The sequence below is a fragment of the Grus americana genome, chromosome 1 (assembly GCF_028858705.1).
Source record: "Grus americana isolate bGruAme1 chromosome 1, bGruAme1.mat, whole genome shotgun sequence".
Lineage (NCBI taxonomy): Eukaryota > Metazoa > Chordata > Aves > Gruiformes > Gruidae > Grus > Grus americana.
The window spans coordinates 188741241-188767352 of record NC_072852.1 but is presented as its reverse complement, the minus strand read 5'-3'; the positions used below and the strand labels follow the sequence as shown (position 1 = coordinate 188767352).

General features: G+C 40.1%; 1 protein-coding gene across 1 annotated transcript in view; it reads left to right on the top strand.

The window, feature by feature from the left end:
• Positions 1-26112, top strand: part of CAB39L (calcium binding protein 39 like) — a 46685-nt gene that overhangs the window by 5580 nt on the left and 14993 nt on the right. Inside the window, exons 3-6 of the mRNA XM_054830279.1 lie at positions 3673-3821; positions 15090-15254; positions 19682-19800; positions 25268-25436. Of these exons, the coding sequence (XP_054686254.1) occupies positions 3720-3821; positions 15090-15254; positions 19682-19800; positions 25268-25436 (555 nt within the window). The 5' untranslated portion in view covers positions 3673-3719. The remainder of the gene's footprint in view (positions 1-3672; positions 3822-15089; positions 15255-19681; positions 19801-25267; positions 25437-26112) is intronic.

Below are 26112 nucleotides of genomic sequence, written 5' to 3'. Positions count from 1 at the left end.
CAGTTTCTCAGGTAATGATATTCCAGTCCTCTTCTGCATTGATACTACCTTCCTATTTTGTGTCACCACAATTTTGGGGTAGGCTCTTACTTCCCATGCCTCTCTAAATAAGATCCCATCTCCAAATTGTTCTTACCTTCTCAGATGATAAGTCTCCCTCTACATGGTAATTTTTCCTCAACTAGTTTATTTTCCATTATATTCAATTTAGTGTACTTCCATGTCAGATGCGTGGGTTCTACAGTGTTTTTTCTATCTAAAAATATATTAATAAGGAATTTTAGTATGAACTACCTTTGCTAAGCCTGTGCTGCATTCTTTTCAGTTGTCATTCATCTTTGTTTTTCAGTTATTTTTAGACTGGTTTCTTGAGGAAACAAAGATTATGTGGTCATGCCGTCCGTCTCTCATGCTACTTCTCTTTGCGTGGTAACTGCTGAACTTACTGGCTGATTTCAAGCAACCTTGACAGAGGGCTAGACGCCTGGAAAATACTGAGTTCCAAAAAACGAACTGAAAATAGGTGATGAAAGGAACAGGGAATTTAAACCAAATTAGTGCCTCTGCCGAAGAGAAGACCTTCCAAGTAAAGCTTAGAGAGCAGAGAGCTAATATAAGGAGGAGGACAGGGAAGAAATGCCCCAGCTGTGTTAAAAGCTTTAGCAAGAGCTCATGCTTTCTTTGGTGCTAGAGAATCCAGTCGTGAGGAGCAAAATTGGAGGAGAGGAATCCTTGTTTTGCCGTGTGCCTTATGGAATAGTCAACCATAAGACTAAGGAATACAAGTCCCAGATCTCAGCAAAGTGACTTTACCCCCATTTGCTTCTACCTGTAATTGTGAATAGCACGTGCCCCCTAGGAGATTCCTGCATGGAGAAGCAAAAGGGACCGTAACCTGCAGCTGCCAGTATGTATTTTCTGAAGTGATGGATCATCTTTTTCCAGGTGCTGATGGGTTAAAAACTGTGTCCTGAAAAGGGGTAAATCCAAAAATGTTCTTCGATGCACATCTGGGGTTCTCCTCCTTTTTCTCTCTGTCTCCCTCCGCTTGCATACAGCAGATGCTTTGCTTTGTATGTAAGACTGATAAATGAAGTGAAGCAGAGACTTGGCTCTGTTCAGCAGAGGGATGAACAAAACAGGCTCTTGAGTCGCTTCCTGCCCTATTATCGGTGATTTTGCTGTTGCGATTAGTACACTGGTAGGGTGTGAAGAGAAATGGTATTTTATCACTGAGCAGTCACTGTGGTGACTTGGTGGTGAGAGTGGAACTATACAATGGAAAAACCTGGCTGTTGGAGTTATATGGCAAAATTAATGACTATTTAAATACAGACACCATACTCTAGACAGCTATGTAAGTTACTTTTTGGGAGGAAAATGTGTTTATAATTTATAGTCAACATTTCAGTTAGAAATGTAGTCTTAATTTTTTTAAATCTCAGAAGCTATTGTTCATGAGTATTTCAATTTAAAAATCAAATTATCTCCCCCTTTGCTTTTCCTTGTGTGGAGTCTTCTAAAAGGGGAAGATGAAGGGACAGCTTCAGCAGTCTGAATAAACTTACCCCACCTTGCATGAAAATATGTCTTTTCTGAAATGCAACGTGCTTGTTAAGCTCCTGCTCTCAGACTCTCTCTCTCTTGCATCTTCTCATCCTCATGCTGTGTCTTCACGGATAATAAAACATGCAGAATCAGGTCCTTCGCAAAGTGTGTTGCGAATTACTAATCTTCTAATTGTAGCACGTGCAAGATTATGGGGCTTGGCACTTGCTAGCAGCATTTATAGAGATTTATTTTATAATACTGGCATCCCAGTCTTTTCCAGTGCTTGTATATAGCTGAAGGTGCCCAAATGAGTTAGTCTTCAGTCTTGCATGTTGGCAAGTTGGGGCGCGACTTGGCTCTGTTGCTGGTTGGATGGTGCTGCCAAAGCTGGTGGTTGTGAGTTCCATGGGAGCAGGACTTCCCAGCTCAGAGCTCAGCCAAGTAGTGAAAGTTGCGTAGCCAAAACTGCGGAAATAAAAATGAGTTTGAACTGAACCATGAGGAGCTTGAAAATGGAAATCTGAAAGAGGTGAGCTTTGAAACATTTGGTAAAACTGACCTAGCAACAAATGAGAAGCTATATACAAATTCCCCTGCTCTGGATACTATGAAGAAACTTTTGGGTTAAATAAGACATATAAAATTATTTCCTACATGTCATAGAAACTGTTCTTGTAAAGATAATCTGCAAAAGTATTTTGAAATGTTTTTAGTAACATGCTAGAGCAGAGTCCTTCTAGATTTTTTTTTTTTTAATTTATTTTCTTTTAAGGACACCTCTATGGTTTGAATTTTATACTTGGCTGTTTTAGATGGTTGCTATTTATAGTTGTAATAGAATGTATATCTAATCTGGGTATTAATTCCATAAGATGTTTGGAGATTAGTAACACATGGATGTATGGCACAAATGGAGTCATACTTCATGGTGGACTCTGTAGCGTGTCGGTAGTAACCATGAAGCACGAGGGGAGTGGGTTCTTTGGGACAGCTGGGAAAACATTGCACTGTTCCGTTTTCTTCTTTATACTGTGTGCATTGTGCTTGTTTAATTCTCTCCTTTAAAATATCTTGTGTAAAGCTTTTTTTTTAAATTGTAAAAGTTGAAGAACAATAAGGAGATTGAAGAGGTTTGTGTATATATTTCCATTTTCACAACTAATCTTGCAAATGTCTGTGGGGAGGGATGGTGACGGTTGTCTTTTGTTGTGGAAAGAGATGAAAACGTGACATTATTTTGGTTTGGGTTTTTTACCTCTTCTTCATTACTGTACAAACTGGAATGCAGTCCAGAACAGCACTGTGGTCTCCTTGGAAAGTGATACTGCCATAACCAGAGCATGTTCCCATTGACTTTAGTAGATCTTTGTGTCAGACCCTCAGTAACACCCATAGGAATTCACAACTTGATGCTATGTAGGATCAGAAACTAAGCTATTTGGTTTCTTTCATGTATAAATACCGAGATGTGTTATTTGCCTTTCTAACTATATAGAGGAAGAATGTTTTAAATTAAACAAACCCCTTTTCGGGAAAATGCTCAGTCTTTCATTTAAATGTCATGAAAACATTTGTGTCGGTATTTAGGCCTGATCCTCTGTTCCTTATTTAATTCAGGCAATGTTTTACACAAGTGAGATCTGACCCACAGATTCTTGTAGTCTATCAGACTCGGGGCAGGGGGGTACCTTCACCTGCTGCTTCTCGAGAAGCTTTAGGCTGAAAAAGAAAAGCAGCCGAAGAAGGAGCGATGGTGGAGAAGCTGGGACCTTATCCTGTGATGCTCTAAACAAAGGACACTTTTGGTGTGCTGGCCTCTACAGTTAGTTATCTGCAACGTGATGAAGCTGGTGAAGTTTGGCAGAAACCTCTATCAGAAATCTAGTGGAGCCTGCCAGACATGCGATGTCCAAAACATGTTGGACATAGGCATAGACTCAGTGAAGCGCTGACCTGTAGGTCAGGGGCTTTAGGAAGCATCCAGTTCCTGCGCAGGTGCTGAGTAGTTGCTTTCCACGTGCTAATGGTGGCTTGTGACTGTATATCATAATCTCTTTGCGTATTTTTATTGCATTTTTGTATAAACATTAAAAGCTATTTTTGTTTCTTGTTTGATTTAAGGCAGTCCTCTTCTATCCTGAAGGAAGAAATCCAGGTGAAGAAAAACCATGCCTTTGTTTAGTAAATCACACAAAAATCCTGCTGAGATTGTGAAAATTCTGAAAGAAAACATGGCCATATTGGAAAAACAAGAAAAAAAGACAGACAAGGTATGAGGTAATGTTGTAGAAGACCAATAAGGTTTTTATGTCAGGGAAACAGTAGAATAAGCGGAATAAAATTGTGTTTTCTCACTGCTCTGATTCTGCAAGCACTTGCACATGCATGTAGTTTTGTGTTTGAACGGTCCGGCTGAAATCAGGGGGCTTTTGCATAAATCAAGTACAACAGATCTGGGGGTCAAACAGAAAATGTTGAGATTTAGGAGCCTCAGCCAAAATGAAGGGTGATCTCCTACTTCAAATGGTAACATATCTAGCAGAACAGCTTGGGAGGCTATTTGAAAACTATTGTACTGTTAATTTGTTTCGCAGGATAACAAATGAGACTGCGAATTAATGTGCAGGTACCCGCGGAACAAAACTTATTTCTCGTGAGCATTGTTTGCATAAACCAGGAAACCTGTAGGTATTCAAATGTATATAAAAGAGATCTCACTCTGCTAATCCTTTGCAATCTTCTGCATGCCAGTGCTTTCTAAATGAGCTGTGCTACTCATTTGTGCTAATACTATCGCTCTCCTCTAACTCGGTGACATAGACCTGCGTTACTTTTGCCACTCTTCCAGTGACCAGTTGAGAAGATACACCCCAGCATACAAAATACTCCCAGTTAGGAATTTGTGTTTACATAAAATCAAATTTTTTATTTTTTTTTTCATCTGAGACTGGCTCTCTATTACTGTAGCAGAAGTATATGATTTTAATTAACAACAATCTTTGTAGGTTAAAAGTGAATGTCAGTGGAAAGAGAAATGGCTGATAAAGTGACATTAACACAGTTTTTGTGCAGCTGATGTTTGTGTGTGCATGTTGTGCTTCCCCCACCCTGGGCAGAAATCTGTACTAGAACAAACCCAACCCAAAAGGTAAGCACGGAGCCCTTTGTGCCCTTAGTGAAACCCTCTTGAAACTTTTTGGTTCAAAGGAAGTAGCTCAGAGCGTGTTAATTACATAAGATCGGTCACAGGGATTTCAGGGAGGCCTCTGGTATTTGATGTCTCCTGCTGAAATACCTTCAGTTAACTGAAAAGCACTGAGAGACTTTGACTCTGAACTAAAACTTAAAATAAGTAACTGGATAAACCAACAGATCCTGCCCTCCCCTGCTGAATTCATGCTTTGGAGCCTGATTAAAGATGACATTCAAAGCAGAAGTTCTAGACTTGGGTTTCTTTTTGATTTGCTTTGCAGCATGACTCCTCTGGGTTGTGGTTTTGAGGATTTTTGAGCTGGTTTGTTTGTTTATTTGGGTGTCAGTGACAAACGACAAGAAATTCAGACTTCTTAGAAAATCGAGAACTCGATGTAAATTTTTCATAAAAGTCAGAACAGCTGGCGTGTGTTTTCCTCACAAAGCAAAAGATGCGGGAGCGTTCCCCCGGCATAGTAGGATGGAAACAGCTGGCGAATTTAATGACGAAGCTTATTTTACAGGAGGAGGTTGGTTTTTAGTATTTTCTGCTGTGCTTTATCACTACGGGATGGAGGATGTTCCTGGGGTGAATGTGGGTGATCGGGGGAGAGGAGGGCGGGGAGACGGGGCAGTCGCTTCATCGGCAAGGCAGAAAGTGAAGAAAGCAGCCTTTTTTTGGACAATATTTACACATATGCTTTACGTGGCTTGTTGACTCAGGACTTTGTGCTCCGATGTAGAAGCAGCACATAAGGCCTTTCTCCCTTCAGAAGGGAAGATGTGAGACTCCTCAGTAACGCTACCTTCCACCTAAAGTGTTGTGCTGAGCTGTCCTGAAATAAATACCTGTTAAAGAAAATAGCCAGATTCATAGTCCTGAGTTTAGGGAAGTAAATCATAGGGAATATCTTTAGTAGCGTGACAATGGCAAACTTTAAAAAATGGCAGAAAAAATAACTCTTGTGAAAACAATCACCTCATCACATCTCTTACTATCCATACAGGTTTGTGAGCTTAGTAAAACCATTTTAAAGAGTTGTTTGCATTTTGAATTGGAGAAGAAAAGATGATGGGGAGACTTTCAATGGCACACAGGTTTTCAAAACTTACTCAGTAATACTAATGAATAACATCTTGTCTTTTCGTGAGCATGATTAGAGAAATTTAACTGAAAACAAAAGCAAAGAAAAACAAAACACAGCGCTGCATTCTGTGCTCTTCAAAACCTGACAAGGTTTTAAAATTTACCTTTGGTTTGATGTCCAAATGGAGATGAAATGCGTCAGACTTTCATAAAAGGGCCCAGAGGTCTGGCTCCTGCGAGAGCTGGTTTTGAACCCTGTGGGTCTGTGAATGCAGAAATTTGGGAATCAGGACTCTTCGATTTTCACATTTTGGTCTCCTTGTCTGCTGCAAGAACTGGGGGGGTACTGTTGTGCCTCACCATAAAACCGAGGTTCCCAGGACTTCTGGGCTACAACCCCACAGCATCCCTGATGTTGCTCACGTGCAGAATAGCTTCCAACTAGGACTTGCATCAGATGTTTAAACAAGAAGATTTATCCTGTGACAATTGAGCTGTTATTGCAGTACAGCCAATGTGGTATGTGGGCTGAGACAGCTAAAAGCTGCTAATACAGCCGGAATTGGCAGAGAAGTGTGGCAAAGCCTAAATTAACTGCAGGGCTAGGGGAGAACCTCCTCGTTTCCTTTCCCAGTTGAGAAATCATAAGTATGAGGTGAAGATGCCCTGGGCAGCTGCGGGGGCGTGAGGTTGAACAGGGAGAGGCTTGATGCTTCTAACACAACTTTGTGCAACTTTCAGCAGGAACCATCTGTGCCTTGGAGGGGCTGTTTTTAAATAATGCAGAAACGATAATTCCTACCAAGCTATGCAGGACGCAGGTAGAGGGAGCCTTAATGGCAGATCAGTTAAGACTTCCTAAGTAATGGGGAGAGGGGGGAGAACACAACTTGATACACAGGATGCAGAGAAGCAATTATGCATCTTTTCTGAGACACATTTCCATGTACACATATAATATATACAGAAGTTTGCACTCTTTCTTAATAATGCTTTTGTAGTCACAGAATAGGGCCCAGTCAGACTTTGACTGAACTTTATTGAGTGGCTAGCATCTGTCGTCTTAGATAAGGACTGAATTTGACCCAGTTCCTCCATGTGTCTTATTTTTTTAAACCTATTAATGTGTGTAGTATTGCCATAATGCTTTTTAAACACTCTTAACTGAAAAATAGGCTAAGTTTTAATGTTTGGTTCTTACTTTTATTTTATGGGTGGGGTTTTTTGCTTGCTTGCTTGCACGGCTGCATGTATGCTTAAAATTTTGCCATTGTCTCAGCTACGTTCTGATGGTTGATAGACCACAGGTTGAGAAGTGCCACCACGTGTGGCTCCTCTTCCTCTGAAGTGCTCTTTCTAATACCTTCTTTTTTTTTTTTTTTAAGTAACATTTATTTTAAAGAAGGTATTGCAGCACTGGCAAATCAAATGTAACAATTGGGGGATTAAGTAGGATAACACAGAGCTGGAAAAGTGGACTAAAGCCTCCTTTATCAAGCATCCTCCTCTCTTCCAACATCTGAAATAAATAAGTTGTTCTTGTGACACGTACAATTGCTGACATCCTGTTCAGACTTTGATGTGGTGAAGAACAATTAATTACATTTTATTACAGAATTCTATAAATGCCATTAAAAGTTAATCTTGGTCATATAGAGGCAAACTGTGCTTGGATTTAATGAGAAATACTCATTCTGGAATTAACTAGAAAAGCAGGGAAATATTTAAATATCTAGGAAATTAAGCCTTTGGAGCTCAGACTCTCTTCCTTCTTTCTGGCACGAACTCGTGTAGTGTTCAGAGGATATATGTAAATATGGAGGAAGAGGGGAGAAACCCTGATATCAAAGTGGACAGATCTGTTGAACCTGAGGAAGAATGGCCAGCATGTGACATGCCGGCCATACTGCTTCATTTATTATTGATATGCTGGCATGTCTTTTGTTGATGGATGTTGTAAAAGAACATTAATAGAAAAAATACCTGACCTATCTCACAAAAAAAGCGGGGGGTGACCTCCTCCTTGACCACCTCAAAGTCTTGTGTTGAGCCACCGAGCCTGGTCAGCACAAAGCCATGCAGGTGGCATCCAGTACATCACTGAAGGATGTCCTTGAACACATCACCCTCTCGCCGCTAACCAAGCACCTTTGGGTGTGGTACCCGTGAGTCAGTGCCATCTGCAGTGCCTACAGGTTTGGTAACGTTTTCTGAACCTGTTCTGCAATAAAAGCCTTCAAAGCATCACAGGCTTTTAATTTAGAATAGCAAACGGATCTGGGGTCGGTTGAAACTTGGCCAGTCTTTGTGCTTGGCCTAGATGGGTTGAAAGATTTGCAGTTTCTGGTATGGCTGGTCTGAGACTTGGGTTTGTCGTGGAAGCTGAACCCAAGTGAGTTAGAACTGGTTCAGGGCGCCGTGCTGAGTGTTTTCTTGCAGGCAGAACCACAGGATGCAATGCCCTTAGTCAGTGTTCAGAAATATAGTAAAACTAGTTGTAAAATAACGTGAAGTGTCTAGCTTCTTCCCCTTTCACTTAAATAGATCTAACGAGACTGCTTGTTCGGGTAGGTCACTGTAATCTGTCCTCTGTTTTGTCTCCATGTACTGTAACAAATTTGGTACTGTTCAGAAGGGTCAGGAGAGCAGTCTTTAAATAAAGCTACAGTTAAAAGACTTTAAGATTTCCAGAACAAATATTTATATCAATAAATCCTGCTTTTTTACATAGCAACAATAAAGCCCTTATCAGCTCCTGTTCACCTTGCTCCTGCGCTGATAAAGCGGCTGGGGACTGGTGTGTGAGATGAGGTGCATGCAGAGGACGTGATGTGCATTTGCACGGAAGAACGGTTGCGTGACTACTGTGAACACGAATACCCACGGATGCGATTCTGCAGCTGCCAAAGTCAGTTGCAAAATTGTTTTTGACTTCATTACTGCACACTGAAACTGAGGGAATGAGATAAGAAGGGCTTGGCACCCCTTCATTCTAGCTCTGCATGTCCTGGGCTTTTGTGGAGTGTTTCATGTTTCAGCTTCCCCATTCTGCTAAGGCCTGATACTGCTCTAGAGATGGGAGAAATTCCAGATACTATCAGGTGCTGGTGCCAAGAGTTTAAAACCTGCCTCTTCTGGTTTCTTTTTTTTTTTTTTTTTTTTTTTTTTCATTTTTACGGACCTTACGACCTTTAGCTCTGTCTCAAGTGCAGGATTAACAGTGAGAAAGGAATTTATGTTCAGGTGGGGCAAACCTGTCTCTTCCATTTAATCGTGTGGCCTTTTAAAAGGCGTTTCCCTGTTGCGCCTGCTTGGCCAAATTGTCTTTGCCAGCTTCCTTGAGTACTAGGCCATAATATTTTATGAAATGACAGAGTTCATGCCTCCTGATCCAAAATGTCCACAATTTGTTCCTATACATACATTTAGCATAAAATTGTACCAAGAATAAGTCAGTTGTTGGGATGATCCTGAAACTACATAGATGCTGGATTCAGATTCTGCTAATGGCTCTTCTTGGGAGTCCTTACAGTTGCATGTAGAGTGAGTTGTGTTGGCACTATTCTTTTAGGAGAAAAAATGGTTTCTATCGCACTGTGCAAATACTTATAAGCAGGACTGTAAGCTAAAACAAGACAAAGCCAAACCAAGGAGCCTTATGGTCTTGGTTGTAATGTATAGCATTGAGTACTGGCAGTTTACTGAATCACACATTGGAGTATTTAACATCATGCTGGCAGGCATCTGTGTGTGTTACTGTCTGCTGCTGTGCAAGATAGCAACAGTTTAGAAAGATATTTTTGCCCTGGATATACACTAGGCACACAAACAGAAGCTGTACAATCCTATTCGCCATATTCTTATGAACAATTGAGGATTTCCTGATTGCTATGCAGGTGCCAGGCATCCTGTATTTTTCTTATGTATATTTGGTATCTGCATTTGGAAAGGTGGAAAAGTTCATGCAATCCATTTTTTCTTCACTATTGTGGTTGGTCATAAGTGTCATATTAAGTTCCTGGATGAATAAATGTAAGAATAAGCCCTTCCGACCTGTACCATATGTACATACATGTGAAACCTCTAACCTGTTGGTGAAACAGAGGTAAAATAGAGACAACCCACTGAAAGCTTTGAAAAGCTGCAGTTCAGGTGTAGGAGCTTGGGTTGTTGATTATTCAAGGCTTGATACTTTTCCCCTTATGGTTTTTGTAATCTTCCTTGGAGAGGAGTAAAAAGGTGCAATGAACCTACATTGCATAACAGGAGATCCATCTCTCTGTCTCTCTGGCAAGCATAATAGGTCTGGATCATGAGCACTTAATATTGACACTTTTAAGATAAATGTGCAATTGCTGTAAGTAGCTAAGGAGAGGGGAAGGGCAAGGCTTGTAAGTAGAGGTAACTTTTGTTAAGCCAGTTGGAATAGGTAGAAATTTAAATTGCTCAAGTTGGGGAATCTTGGTAAAGTATCTCTGTGGTGTGCTAATAGGGATTTTTCAAAAACTGCCTTTATAAAGTTTTGATTTCTGAAGCAGAAGATCTGCTTTGTTTAGTTTGCTATATCATGCACAAGCAGGGTTGGAGATGAAACAGCTTAGCCTTTGAGTATGGAAAGTCCCAACTCATGTAATTATGGAAATAAAAATTCAGTTTTCTGCGTAAACAACCTGCGTAAGACCTTTGTTTTAGCCTACCATGCTACTCTTTAAAATCTCTCTGGAAGATTTTAGAAGAACAGAAAAATTTTAAGACTTGGAGGATTTATTTGTAATCCCTTAATGAAAAAAAACCCCAAGAAACTCCTAATTGAACTGTCTTGTATAGTTGTGGAATACAGAGAAAAATGTAACTGTTTTGCAGCATTCCTTAATAAGGCTAAATTACTGCCCTAAGACCACTGTCATGTTCTTTGGCCCTCCTGTAGAGATCAGTCAAAAAAATAATAGATAAAACTCAGAAATTGTCTTCTCGACCTGGCAAAGCAAGTTAAACTGAAGAACCCAATATTAGCACTGTGGGAAAGGAAGATTAACACTGGAATACGGAAATATTTCAGTATAGGCATAGTAGTGTTACCCTTTCTTTAATAAAGACTGGATCTTTGCAACAAAGTCAGCTGGTCTTTACATGTGCGTTATGTTGTGGAGAAGAGAGTCTTGAGGTCTTTCAGAGAAGATTTTTTTTTTTTTTAATATAGAATTTCAGGGAATAATGTCTTCATAAGTTCCTTTCTTTGTGTCATGATCCCATTAAGTCAACAATGACAAGACTTTGATCTATGAGGAAAACAAGCTTGAGATCAAGTATCTTCATTCATAAAGTTTTCATCTCTCGTTGAAGCTGTTGGTAGGTTTGGAGAGATACATTAATGCTGACAAACTCCCAACTTTGTAAGCAGGAGTGATTGAGCACATTTATAATTTAACTTAGAGAAGTTTTATAAGCTTATCTATGCTGTCACTTCTCAAGCTCCAAGGCTATTGTATGTCATCTAGTTCAGTAGAGATAGCAAAGTAACCCAAGAATTGTTAGACTTCAACATTTACACAAAATGTTGTATTTCAAAATGGACCCATAAACCTCTTGTGGGTTGCCGGTCACTATAAACTATGCTCTGTGGATAAAGAGTTATTTCCTGTTGGCAATAACTTGCTAGTCTTGTATTGGGCAAAAGTAGAGAAGAAATGGCCATCACTGAAAAAACTGCCTTCACTGCACATGTCGGTACGGGTTGTGGTCTCCTTCACTCCCTTTACACAGCTATTGCAAATCAACCTTGTAACTCATTTGTGACTTACCCATGTACCCACCCTGAATTTTAGTGTTCTCTGGTGGAACAGGATCCTCCCAAGTTTGGACGTTGTGAACTGTAGCCCGTAGACTAGAAAAAAAGTTTCTTTAGGAGGCCAAGATCCTGACGTCTGTGCAGTGACAGCAACACAAGCGTTAAGTCGATGAGTGTGCTGGGAATCAGCTCGCATTTCATCTTCTGCTTTGTTGTCCCCGTCTGCAACTTTAATTGTCCAAAAAGTTCAGCGTATCCCACTTTTGACATTTGTATGCAATATATATAAGCTGTTCTGTTTAGGATTCTGTGTTCAGTTACCTCCTCTCCCTCTTTTTCCCCCCCTGCTCACACTGGCTTCTCTAAATATAATGGCATTAATTCAGTCACGATGTAAAGGACTCATAGCTAGAGCATAGAAGGAAAATCTTCTGGAAAGAAGATTGTGCTTAATTGCAAGAACAAGACAAATGGCTTAAAGTGCTTAGATATTTCATGAAACCTTTTCTTTTGCTCTATGACTTCTGCTGAAGTGAGAGTTGCAGCACTTTGCTATTGTTGCTGTTGCCACTGGTGGAGAATAAATAGTAGTATGGAAGCCATAATAGGATTTGGAGTTTCTATCAAATCTCTCTTTTTTTGTCACTGAAATTCTGTTTGTGGCACTGCTGGGGGGAAGGGTGCTGTGGTTCTTTTTCCTAAAGGGGGTCAAGACCAGTCTGGATTCTTCTGACAAGCTGTTCTGCAGCTATGTTTCTGTCATCTTGTATTTTCCATGTATTTGGGTGAATGTATTTGCTTCGTTGTTTATTTTGGACAGATACTGGGTCTTTGGATCTTGGAATGTCTTTTTTTTTTTTTTTCTCCTCTCTGAGTCTTGAGCAAGTTTCCATCCCAGAAACAGTGCTTATATTCTTATGGTATTATTCTACAAATGTTGTAAGATTAAGTGGAAATGTCAAAGTGGAGGCTAGAAGTGGCAGTTAATTTAAGAATCTGTGTTCGGTATCATCTTTTTCCTCCAGCTAGATTATCAGGGATAGGCACAGAAGAGCGGTCCTTAGATTTGACCGGGAATAGCTCTTGGCGGCAGGTTGAATGTCAAACCACAGACTATCCAGAGGATCTGAACAGGGAGGAAGTTAAACACAAAATGTAAATTGCATGTAGAAAAGCCGAGAAGATGAGCGGATGGGATGGCAGATGATTAGAGAAATACAGCTGTGGTGCCCAGTTGTGCCCATCAACACTGCAGTGTTCTGTAGTTTCTTTTTCTCTTGCAGCACTTTAGTTTTTGGCCTGCTTTTTGAGAATTAAACCTAAAGCTGTGTCTTGCAGATATTTTTCCACATATCAGAAAGGACTACTTATACTTGAAAGGAAAGGTTGGGTTTTTTTTAACCACAGAATGCCAGAGATATTCACACCCTGCCCAGAAGAATGGGTAAAAAGCCAAAAATGTATGAGTTTTTCCTTTGATATGAAAATACTTGCGCAATTCTTATAAAGATTTAGAGCTTTAGTTTCCAATATAGCACCCCTGTTGTTAATCCCATCTGTACTCTGTGGGATATCTCTAGTGACATACCACTAACGTTTGAGGTAAAAATAGGCTCTTTTGCTGAGCGACGGTAAGGAGCAACAAGAATTCTGCTGTGGTTGAAGTTATCACATAGTCATATTCATTTACATGCCCCTCATGTTGACCTAGCTCAACTAGCAGAAAACTGAGAGTAGGTACAGATTGGGGGGAACACTTCTTTATGCTGTGCAAAATCAAGGCTTGAAGCTTCCAGGTAGATGAATGTGAAAGTGGCTTTTTATTCTTTGTTTGTTTGGGGTTTTCTTTAGGATTTCTAGGCTTTTTCTAGGATTTTTATTCAGTAACGGGAATAAAATCTGTGATTTAAATCAGTATTAAAGTGTTGGGAGATCAGCAGCAGTTGAGAGATGGCCTCTCTGGAGCACTGTGGGGTTTTATGCAGATTGATGGGGTGGTATTTGAAAGCATGACATTTTTCCTTTCAGTTTATGTGAGAGATGTATTGAAAGTATTGATCTGGCTTTGAACATCCATTAATGTCCAGTTAGCTTTTACAAATGTCTCTTGGATTTTTTTGCGTGTGCCTTTATTATTTTTTTTCCCCATGCTAAGCCAATGAAACACTCATTTCAAAAAAATGTTTTTGCAATATAGATATGAAATGCTGTCCAATCTTCAGCATCTTTAACCATCTTGCCTGGCACTTTCCTGTCATTCTCAGCTTTGTTTTCAAACGTCTCCCTTACTTCCTTCCCACTGCCTGCCAAAAAATCCAACCAGCCTTGCTGCGGGTCATGCATGTATTAAATATACCCCGACCCAGAAAGAGCCACCGCCTCCACAGCCCTATGGCTAAAGCAGGTGGGATTTAAAGCACACACACACACATGGAAAAAATAAAGCCTTTGCTCCACAGAGTATTTATACGAAGTGGAGCAAACCTGGGAGGAGAGGGTGAGCCAGAGCTGCTGCGCTGTGGCCAGCAGTTGTTTCCCTTGGGAAGTGGGATGTTATCATTCACATCTGATTTAAACCTGCTGACTGCCACGAACGCCAAGCTATTACCTGTTTATACGCATTTCTCTTTCATTTTCCTGTTGTCAGCTTTCTGGTCAAGATATTTTTAAGGGAATTCCTGTTTTGTCCTCTACATTAGGTACCTGAAACATTGTATGGAATCAGTATACACTGGGTGGGAGCAAAAGATGAAAGGCTTATTTTAGTTTGCTTGGTGGCAGCTGTGGAGCTTTACTAAAGCAAATTGTTTAATTTAATTAATTTCCCAACCTGAGACTGAAGTGCCTGTGCACTCAGTAGGCAAATCTCTTGCGGAAGATGCTCAAACTGCACATCATGAGGAGAAATAGGTGGTGTCAATGCAAAGCTGGCAGGGGTACAAGGATTTATTTGGGTTACCAGTAGAGGAGCTGGGACAGTCCATCAGCAAGCAGTTGATGGGGAAGCAGCACAGCAACCATCCCGCTGGTGGGAGAAGCCGGCTGGTTTGGTACCTCCACCTGGTACCTCTCGCCCCACGTGTGTCGATGGACCCCACTGGGGAAGACCGGGGGAGCAATGGTGAAAGTGCTGCTGCTTCTGTGGGGCAGCGTCTGTCTCCAGATCTGTGAAGGGTCTTGCTGATTCTGCTTGGTAATTGCACTCCTGCCCCTATTTTATGCCCATGGTCTGTAAGTGATGGCATGCTGGGTTTAAATTGAATATATCTGTGTGCTTATGTAGGACCTGCAGGATCCAGTGTGGATGTCCCAGCCTCAGTGATTACAGAAAATTATTAAACCATTTTAGAACAGATAATGATCATTGTCAGTATGGTTAGAAGCTTTTGTTTTGAATTGTTTTTCTTAAATAAAACACTCTTTCTTTTCTTTTTTTTTTTTTAAACAAAACCCTTATCTGCTGGCGAACAGGCATCGGAGGAAGTGTCAAAATCACTGCAAGCAATGAAGGAAATTCTGTGTGGGACCACAGACAAGGAGCCACCTACAGAAATTGTGGCTCAGTTGGCACAAGAGCTATACAACAGTGGCCTTCTAGTGACGCTTATTGCCAACCTGCAGCTGATAGATTTTGAGGTAGGTCAGCATCCATAAACCTTTTCATCTTGGTCTCAGTGCGGTCAATGAGTATAGTTGTATTTTTCTGAAGTTTAAATAATTTTATTGTGTTCAAAACTGGTTTTTGCATGCTGAAGAAGGTAGCTGCTGTAGGTTGGTCAGTGTCCTGATAGATGTGCTCATATACTGGAAGTAAATGCAATGCATTGGATTTAAATCTCTTGATTTTCTTAAAACCAAGAAAGAAATATTGCCATGTATATCCAAACAAGATAGGAAATGAGATGCTGAGAATGCTGTCTATGACCGACCTTGTAAGCTGCAATGATTAATCTCTTACTTTGGGATAGTACAACTAGAGTCAGCCACTGTCTCTGTGTGTGTCTGATTTAGAAGGGGTCCAGGGACATGGAATAAAAATAACTGGAAGCATGGGAAAATCTCCTGTGAAAAAGACTGAAAAAAATTTGGGATGGTTTATTTGAGGGGAAAGGAGTTGAAAAAGGTGTTAAAAACTGACAGCTGGTGGCAAGGTAAATTGGGTCACCCCCACTTAGTTCTTTGGATTAAAAGAAGAAAGGAATATAACTTTTTCGGCCAGCAGAAAGATTAATATGGGGGGGGAGGGGAAGTATATATAAAAATAATTATATATTCCATGGAACTCCTTGCCAGTTTTGTTGTTAAAGCCAAGAACTTAGTAGACAACTATTAAGACAACTGAACTTATAACTAAGGAGAGGAAGAGTTATGGTAGAAAAGATTGGAGTAATTCAGGATAAATATAAAACATTTTAATTGACCTTTGACTGGCAGGAACTGGGAATAAACTTCATCACTGTCAGGTCATTATAGTATTCCTGTGGTCTGCGGTCAGCCGGGATAGCGGTCTCCAGGGATTGCTGTTATGAGTCCTGAGATTTCTATGGCTCCTGGGCGCTGGTGAATCATCACAAGTGTTTGAGCATCTCCGAGCAGTGGGAAATCCCCAGCTCCCAGGAACCAAACCTCTGCCGCTGCGGTCTGAAGCAGGGGCAGTACCCAATGGGTAGGGCAGGGCAACCGCTGTATTTAAAAATCAGTTCCCTGGAGAGATCGGCTGATGCTCTCAGAGCCACCTTTTGTGGGAGCTACTCTCTTGTGGAAGATTTTTCAAGATACTGAAGTCATTTGTTGTTACTTTACTTTTCTTTCCATTTTGTAAATGAATGAAAGGGAGGAATGATGGGAGATATATGTTTTCTTTTTCCCCTTCTTCCCCCCACCCCCAGTTAAGCCAGGATTCAAGGGACTGATTTATTTATTTGGTATTAATTTTTGAAAATGTTAGTGGAGTTTTCTCACTCTTCCTCAGGTCTTAAGTTCAGGAGATTTTTTTTTTAATGCTAGAATTTCTTCAGATCCTTTCATTTGTCTTTTCCCTGCCACCCCTGGTTACTGTTAAATGTCTTTACAAAAAAACCCAAACAACAACACAAACACCTAAGAATCCAGTAATTTATTTGTTTTTAAGAAAAAAGAAAAGAAAGGAGGAAAAGATACTGTTAGCAAATACACCACAGAAGGGAAACTACTGCATTATTTTAGTTGCCTGACAGTCTGTTTTGCTTTTGTCAGACAAAAAATTCTGACTGGACATATAGAACGCAGTCTTCAAATGCAAGCACTGAATGAAATATCAAATCTGTTGCTGAATTACTGTTATTACAAATAATTCTAATTTTTTTTTTTTTCAAAATAGATTTTTCCATGATAAAACCTTTTAAATCATTTAGCAAAACTATTATGTATACTCTTTTTAGGAAGACAGTAGAAAGGAAATTTCATTGAACAAGAGGATAGTAACAGCATGTGCTGTGTTGTCTTCATATTCCCATTGACTTTCTTAGTTCATCTGCTTTTTTGCTTCTATTTTGTTATATTGGTGTCCACAGATGGCATTTAGGTTTCTTTGAACAAGCAATTTCACCACTTTGACATGCAAATTAATTTTTTGATCCGTGTGTAATGGTAGAAAGCAAAATCATAAATTACTTGAAAATCTGATTTATGAAGGGAATAATGCTTATGTAGGTTACTTTGTTTTGTCCTGACTCCCTGTCTCCTCCTCACCAACCCTGCTGCCCACTTTGATCCCAATTTTGCACAACTGTACTTAACTTTTGAAGATGTGTTTTCAAAGACTTCATGAAACTTGATGGCTGTTTAGAAGAATGAGACTAGAGCTAATGCCTGCATCAAGAAAAAGGCAGAAGCAGAAACTCAAGTACACTTACGGCACGTTTGGCTGGGGGCGGGCATGTGTGTAGGGGAGACTGTCATGTCCTTGCATATGTCCATCACACATCTATAGAAAACTCTCTGCCACTCGAGAAACAAGATATAATTTTGGTGATGATATTGTTATGAAGCACTGAAGTTGGGTTTGGGCAGGAGCCCAGAATCAAGATCAGACTGGATTTTTGGAAATTTAAAATCTGAAATTTATTGTTGAACTTTGAAGAACTGAAGACAGTGCACATAGAGGAAAAGTTAATCAAAATAAATGATGTTACTAAGTGTGTGTAAGCCTGAAGGTTCACAAATGGTAAAGACACTCAAAGAGGCAGTAACTAGCTACAAGCCCAGGACCAATGACGTTAGAAACTTTCCCTTACTTTGTCTTGAAATAGGAACTAAATTATTGTATGGGTATCATGCAATTTGTTATTTATATAAGGGCATCCTTTCAGCTTTTTTGTTCTTGTCTAGCCGCTTTCTCTCTGTGCTGCCTTATCTTGTGCTTCAGTGGCCATATGTATTTCATTATAAGGCAAAAATGAATCGCAGATCCAAGTGAGAAGTGTTGCAAAAATATTCTTACAATTTTTATAGATGTCTGGTGGTGAGGGAACTCTGCCTTGGTTCCCTGCTATCTGCCTCCATTCCCTGAGGAGAAGCCAGAGAGACCAACTTCTTTGGCTTTCACCATTGCTGGTCTCTAGAAAATTGGATATAATTGCACATATATATATTTCCTCTCTGCTATTGGATATAATGCTGCAGCGCACCTAATATTAAGTAACTCGTAAAATTTGGCATAGCAGAGAGGATCGCTTAATTTTTGGCCATTTTCACCTCACCCTTTCAACAGCTCTTCTCTGTCTGGATTGTTTTTGTCTTGGAGTAACTGCTGAAGCCGCTGGGGATCACAGGATTCCAGACATACATTACAGGTGTTGTAAAGACAGAGGAGAATGGGATGACTTTATAAAGAATTGGCCTAATTAAGAGAGAGTCCAAGGGTCAAAAGTGTTGCAGACAAAGGCAGATGGACTGGCCTGCTCTGATTTGATTCTCCTATTTAATTCCCCAAGTTCCCGAGTCTCCAAGCCAGCTGGGTTAGAATGAGTAGGAAAGCAGAATATTTTGTGTTTCTCAGCAGTGATTTATTTGTAGAGGTGAAACCAGGGAATTTCCCTCTGTGTGAAACTATCTGCTCCTTGGCTTCAAATGTTCAATAAATTCTCCGCCAAGGAATGTTTGTCCTCTCGAGACAGATCAATGAGCATGTACAGATTATACGTAACCTTTTGCTTTAGCTTGCCCTGTGCATAGTGACCCACTGTTGACTCAGTGGCTTGGTGACTGGTCATTAGTGCAGCACTGTCGCTCCTCCATTAATTTCAGAAATCAATTTGTCTCCTGTACCCAGGGGAGGAAGAGGACTTCTAATACAAGAAGTATTGGCAAACTCTGTGGCTGAATAGAACATACTTTGGAAGGGCCTTCTGAAAAGCTGTTTGCACGGGGAAGCATTCAAAGACAAAACGTGATTGTGCAGATGTGTGTATTTAAGAGAAAATTAGGATACAATGAAGGATCTTAGCTGTGTCTGAAGCAGACATGTATGTGATGTAGCCTTTCTGTCAGTAGCAATTATTTCATTTTTCATGGTGAAATAATGGGTGCAGTTTTAAATTTGACCCTGATTTTTAAAAATCACACTTGGCGTTGATTGTATTTGAATAATGAAAAGCATTAGCTTTGTAAGTCTAAGCTGTGAGGCCTTGGTACTTGGTATTAGCTTGACAACTTCAACTGGGAGGCTGAGAGCGCAATAGTACACGCTGCAAAAACGCATTTCGCTCAGGGTACTGGCTTGGTTTTTTGGTACTTTAATGTTGCAATTTAAGATACCTAGGGACTTGCTTGACAGAATAAGGGGGATGCACATCTTCCTTTAGAAAGAGAGAGGTGTAAATGGGAGTGGGGAGCCACCCGATGGAGAAAGCCTTCTTTCGTTGTTGAAGAAACAGCAAGTATGAAGTGGTGGGACTGTGGAGAGCCCAAAAAAAAAGACTGACTTTTGTTTTCAATTTAATTTCTGCTTTGAATAGAGATTATAGTAAATGGTCATTTGTTCATGTTTTTCCAGTTGAAGATATATTTTGCTTCTTTAACAGGGCAAAAAGGACGTTTCCCAGATATTTAACAACATCTTGAGAAGACAAATTGGCACACGCAGCCCTACTGTGGAATACATTAGTGCCCATCCACATATCCTATTCATGCTTCTAAAAGGGTGGGTGCTTTAATTTGATTTTCATTAAAGAGCATTGCCTGAAACATGCTGGCATTGCAGTTGATCTACTTTCTCACTTTTAGGTTAAAAAAAAAAAAAGATTTTCAGGTTTTGTTCGAGATTTCTTATTTTGTTTCTTTCATATTGACTTCCTTTCTACTTAACTGTATACTTTTTAATGACTGGAGTATTTTCTTTGGCTGCTATATCTTCACCAAACTTCATGCTGGAATAATTACATGCTGATTGTTTTTGACTTGCCCCCATGTGATGTGTACTTCAATTCTTGGGTAGCATTGTTGATGACTGCTGAGTTTCATTTAGACCTTTTTACATTGAAGGAATGACTTATGGTGTCTGTAAATAAAGAAATGGAGTTAAATGCTGGATGACCATGTGGTAGAACAGTGAGAAGGAAAAATGCATAAAAATAATAGTTGTGTCTGTGGGACAGACTTCTCCAGCACTTGTAGCCACATGTGAACTTCAGCTTTAAATTAATTCAGTAATGAACTCCACAACTTTCAGTATTAATTTTTTTTTTTATTAATCTTTTAACCTTTGAGAGAGTCAGTGTTCAGCTGTGACCTGGTGGTTCCCAAGGTAAGCTGGCCAAGGAGGGGGGGCAGACTGCCATGTGGACAGGACATCAGCCTTAGTTGCATTCAGGAGTGCGCAAGTGTTGGCCTAAAACTCTTGAGGTTTCTATCCCCTTCACTTTTGGCCAAAAGCACCTTCCACTCAGCGAGAACCTTTGCTTTTCCCACCCTTGAAGTTGACTGTTTTCTGCTCAGTTTTCCATGGTTTTCTAAACCAAAGAGGTCAAAACTAATTTTTTTTTTTTTTTAAATTTTTTCCTAAGGAAAGGAGCATATATGTGATTGGGATTAAAGAACTGATGTAGAAATAAATGCATTTATTAGCTGATCAGTATGAAACAATGTGGACTCTCATATTAGTTGTATGGTCACACTAGCAACAGTCATTCAAAAACATGACATAAGCCCTTTAAACTAATGTTTCTTAAGATAATGATTTTTTAAAAATGTCTTTCTTGCTCTTGAAGCTTAAGATTTGCTTTTTAACCGTTTGCTCCACAGCCAGAATTAGGAAGATACTTAAGCACCATCTGAGGTTTGTGTATGACAAGGCTGCAGTCCCAAGGGTAAAATTCCCTTCAGCCTTCCCCCTCTCCCAGGAGCAGACCCAAGCCAGGAGACAGATAGGCACAGGAGTCCTCCAAAATAGTTATTTCCTTCAAAGCTGGCCACATTCCAGCACAGCTGAGCAAGGGAAAAAAGTAACCGAGAGAACTAGTCAGTACCAGGGATTTCGAGAACTGTGAGCTTGTGGTTGAACGTGGTGGCAAAGCTCTTGGTTGCTACAACAGGAGGAGGTCTGGACCCGCTGCCTTCCTTGCAGGCAGGGTGGTGGGGAGCCCGGGCAGGTGGTTGGGCTTAGCTACTTCTTGCTCTTACAAGTATAGTGATTTGTTGTGATTTAGCTTTCATTTCAAAACTCTTGATTTGTTTTGTGTTACTAAATGCCAGCTTTCTCAGAAAAGAAACTAGTAAGCTAGCTAAATGGATTTTGGTTCCATTTGTGTGTTAAAAACCACCATTTCTACAAACCTCAAACTAGTCGTTTCAGGACAGTGATGATAATTCTCTCAGTTGTCATTAAGTACAACAATTTTCAATTTCATGTATAGATACAATCATTTTCTTCCCTTTTCTCTGTCTTGCTTTTTTGATTTTTCACTCACTTTGTTTTCGCACGTTGCACATGTATTACTACCATATGCCTGGGCTTTATTTAAAGCTAAAAAATATTTTTGGATCATGTCCCAGATATTCTTTGGCATCTGTAACAACCAAGAATATTAAGATGATATTAAAGATTTTATGTTATGCATATATACTGCTGACAGACATTTTACTGTAGGTGACCTGAGCCTGTCGATGGAATTAAATGGCATCACTTAGGTGCTTTTTGGAGACTATTGCTGGGTGCAGCAGCATGACTTTGTTAGTTTGGGCCTCTGGCTCCTTGTTCTTGATTTCTTGGCTATCTCTCCACAGCACTGCACTGTATCAGAATTGCCGTTTCTGGAGTTTCTGGTTAGAAAGTGCTGTTGGATTCATCAGGAGTAGCCCAGAAGACAGTCCTATCCAGCCCTGACGGTATCTGAACGGTTGCTGCAGGACAGTGTAATGATGTCAAACGCAATTCTGTTTTACCTGCCAATGTTCTGCTGCCAGGGCTTGCTAAAAAAAGTACTTAAAATATGTGCCTAAAGCAAGGGTAGGACCCCGACATCGCGGTTTGCTGTGAGTGGGCAGCGTGCGGTGCTTGTGACTATGAGACTGGGAAACATGCGCTTCATGTTAGACACCACCACTTGAAAACGTCACTTGAGGATGAGGTTAAATTAAATATATGGCATCAAAATCCACTTAATGCAAAGGAAAATAGATTTGGCTGGCTTGTGCCATTCACTGTTTGTTATATGACATTATTTGGAGAGAAAAAAAAAAGAAAAATATTTAACCATGACTATAAAAGAGACAGCCCGGGACTATTGTGAAGGCTTGTCGTTGTTTTACTTGTATTGGATGCAAAATTTCCTCTGCCCCCTGACAGTCAGTTCCCAAAAGCATCAACAAAAGGTTGCTTTTTTGTTGCATAATGTGAGCTCTGGTGAGTGGGAAGGATCCTGAATCAGCGCTCCCGCCCAGTGTTTCCTGCCTAATACTCCAGCGGCACTGCCAGCTTGAGATAACTGTTCTTACCTTTTAGGCTTCGTTTTACTTGTTGGCTACTTCCTTCCAGCTTCTCAGCTTCAGAAAAACATAACAGCACAGAGCTCACTACTTTTTTTTTTGTTTTTTACTTTTTTTTTGTAGGTTAATTGACCTTCCTGCTGCATGAGGACTTGCTTTAATAGTATCTTATTTTCTGTGTGTATGAGGCTTTGTGTATGGGTAGGATTTCAGATGAATACAATGTTTGGTGTATATAGAGTACCGTATATATTTCGGCCAAATTTTTTCAGCATATTGCATTAGCCCAGAAATACCTTTGGTCCTTTGTAATTTACAAAATTTTCCCTCTAGTACCATGACCGTAGAGGACTTGAAGTTTGTGGCACTTGCATTGTTTCTCACAAGTGACAAGTTTATAAGCTCCTTTGTGAATATATATCATGCCACAGGCGATCTAATGTACTCAGTCACTGCCCCAATTTGTTTTGTGATGATCTCTTCATATCACAGTGCAGTTAAAGCTTTAATGGTATATTGGCTAAAGTTGCAGAATTCACCTTGAGTTTATCCAAGGATAAACTCCTCATCCAAGGATAAACTCAAGCTATAGAAGTTAGTGTAAAATCCGATCAGAATATAGCTGTTTGTCAAGACCTTGTGTCTCCCAGGCTCGATGCCTTCCTAATCTCCTGCCTATGCTCCTTACCTTGTACTGTCTGCTGCACTAGCCACACAAGTAGGATTTCCTTTGTGCTTTCCTTTGCTCTCAGTCTTGCCTCTTTCAGCTTCCACAATAAGAATTATGAAATAGTTCAAGTCCATTATTTCCTTCTCTGCTTGCCCCCAGTAGTCAGTATGTGGAGATTTCTTTAGGTTGTAAGTTCATCCAAACAGCGAACTCCTCAATATTCTCTTCTGCTGTGGGAGTATGTTGGCATAGAGCACTAATTGCCCATTGGAAGTGATTTTGAAACACATCTCTATCACTCCTGCCTGGTGGCTTTGCATGTAAGTGTGGGTGCAGAGAACATGCCAATTATGACTGGGCAGCCTGTAAACTTCTTCCAGGCATATTCCAGGAGCCAAACCCAACTTCCCTCACTTATGTGAACAGCCAAAGGTCCATAGCCCATTCCCAGATAATGGAGCATTTGACTAAGAATGATTTTGTTGATACTTATGTTTTAAAAAGTTATTGTGCTGGAAACAATGTAATTTGCTTTTATTCCAACCAAAATATTCCTTAGCCAACTATTAAATATTTTCCTGGCTGCGCTCCTAGCAGCAACTCCGCCTCTTTTTGCTTGAAAATTAATATTCCTGTTAATGGAGTTGAGGAGAGGTACGCCTCAACGGAAAACATCAGCGAATCTCCATTGTCTAAACACTTATAAATTCACATTTGCAAATGTTTCCCAAAAGGAAACAAATAGGGGCTTGAGTGCCTGCATTTCCTTGAGGGTGGGAAGTTTCATTTGCCTGTTTGGAATAGTAGTTCATTTTTCATTAAGCCAACTATTGTTGACATCAGGTTGAAGTATGCAGCTCTGGTATGCTCGCAAAACACTACCATTCTTTTAAATTGCAAGCTGGTGGTAAATTTGAAGGCCCACTCATTTACAGCACAGATGGCATTTTGTGTTTTTCTTCTTCTTCTTTTTTTTTTTTTTTTTTGGCCTAGTGATAGGAATTAATTGCGCAAATGAAAAATGATGCTGATAAGCTCTGGGTGATAATACACAGTTCTGATATAGTATAACCAGCTTATTGAAACAGAGTGTGCTTTCTGTCCCCTTGGACTTCATCACTTTCACATGACTGAATATTGCTGGAAGAAGTTCATTTCAAGTCCTTCCTGACTGTTGGATTTCATCCTTCTTTTTTTTTTAAATTGCGTTTCTAACAGTTTTGTTTCAGACGAATTTCAGCTTTAAAGAAATCAAGACTTTCTAGAAATAGAAGATGATCTGAATAGCCTCCCCTCTCCCTCCCTTTCCAAGGTTGAGAAGTGTGCTGGCCCCTGGCTATCGCAATGCTTGTGCCATAACAGGATTGTAACTTGAGGAACAAATACTTGTCTCCTGAACAAAGTCATAGCTTCTGCAGAGGAGGAATTGAGCAGAATTCCTCCTAAACTGCAAAACAGTTGTTCACGGCTACGGAAAGCTTAATCCCGTGTAGACTGCCTGGATAGATTCTTCCTACCTTCCTTAGTAGGCATTAATATTCTCGAGCGACGTTCTCTAGAAGGAGAGTGGGAGGTGATGGATGGTCATGAGGTGTTATAATTTTCTTGGATAAACTGAGGAGCTCAGAATTAAATCTGAAAAGGGAGATTGTTATATTGTATGGGCTTTGCTTTCTCATCAATTCAAAAGGATGAGGGGTCTCTGAAACGTTACGTGCTCCCTGCAGTCTTTCTGCAGAGAGGAGAGATAACACGCATTTACATTGAGATGTGTTTTGGCTCGCGAAGGCAGAGGTTTGCGCTGGAAAACGCTGGCAGCCTTATCTGTGCGTCTGCTCCTTCGCTTTGGGCTGAGGTCCTGAAGCTGGGTACAGTGCTGTGGCTGGGAGCTGCCACCTGCCCGTGGTGTCCCCTCTGGCACGCGTGTTCCCTGCGCTACAAAGTTCCCCGTTGCTAGAACAGGGCTCTTTGTTCTGCTAGGTTTTGAGCTTTTCTGTATCTTTTCATTTTTCAGATATGAATCCCCAAATATTGCCTTACGCTGTGGAATTATGCTGAGAGAGTGTATCCGGCATGAACCCTTGGCCAAAATCATACTTTTTTCGGAACAGTTTAGAGACTTTTTTAAATACGTGGAAATGTCAACATTTGATATAGCTTCTGATGCCTTTGCTACATTCAAGGTAAATTATTCAAACCTGCATCATAGTGTTGTGTCAAAAATGACATTCCATTTGTAGTCATCACTGAATGTTGTGTTGCCTTTAAACTGGGTGACTTTTTATTGTTCAGTAAAGGATATAATTAATCCTTCGTCTGTCTATAACAGTATTCACAACAGTGATCACGTCTGCAAAAGATCTTTAATTCAACACAGATTTACATTTCACTCATGTTCTTCATCATGATAACCCATGGTCTTTTATGCAACCATTTAAAATTCAAATTAATCATGTATTATGTACAGTTCTTGTAAAATGCATAACCTTTTTCTCTCTCTATCTTCTCCTGGAGACAGAACCACTACCCATCACGACCACAACCAGTAAATAGAAAGAATAATTTAAAATTCACTTTTAAAATCCTCTAATTGAAGTTGGGTGAAACTTGCCAAATTTCTTGGAGTTTGTATGTGACCATCATCTTTTCTGCAAGGTGCTGGTTTAATCTTTGAGAAAATGTGGTATGAGCTTAATGTACAGGAAAGATTTATTTCTGAAAAATAATTTAAGAAAGCTGAGGAAAATTCTTTTCAGGTAAAGACTTCTCTAAATATAGACATAACTCCTTTTTTCTTCTATCATTGAGTTCCTTGCTGTCATAGAAACAAGTTGTTCATTCTTTCCTCTCAAAGCTAAT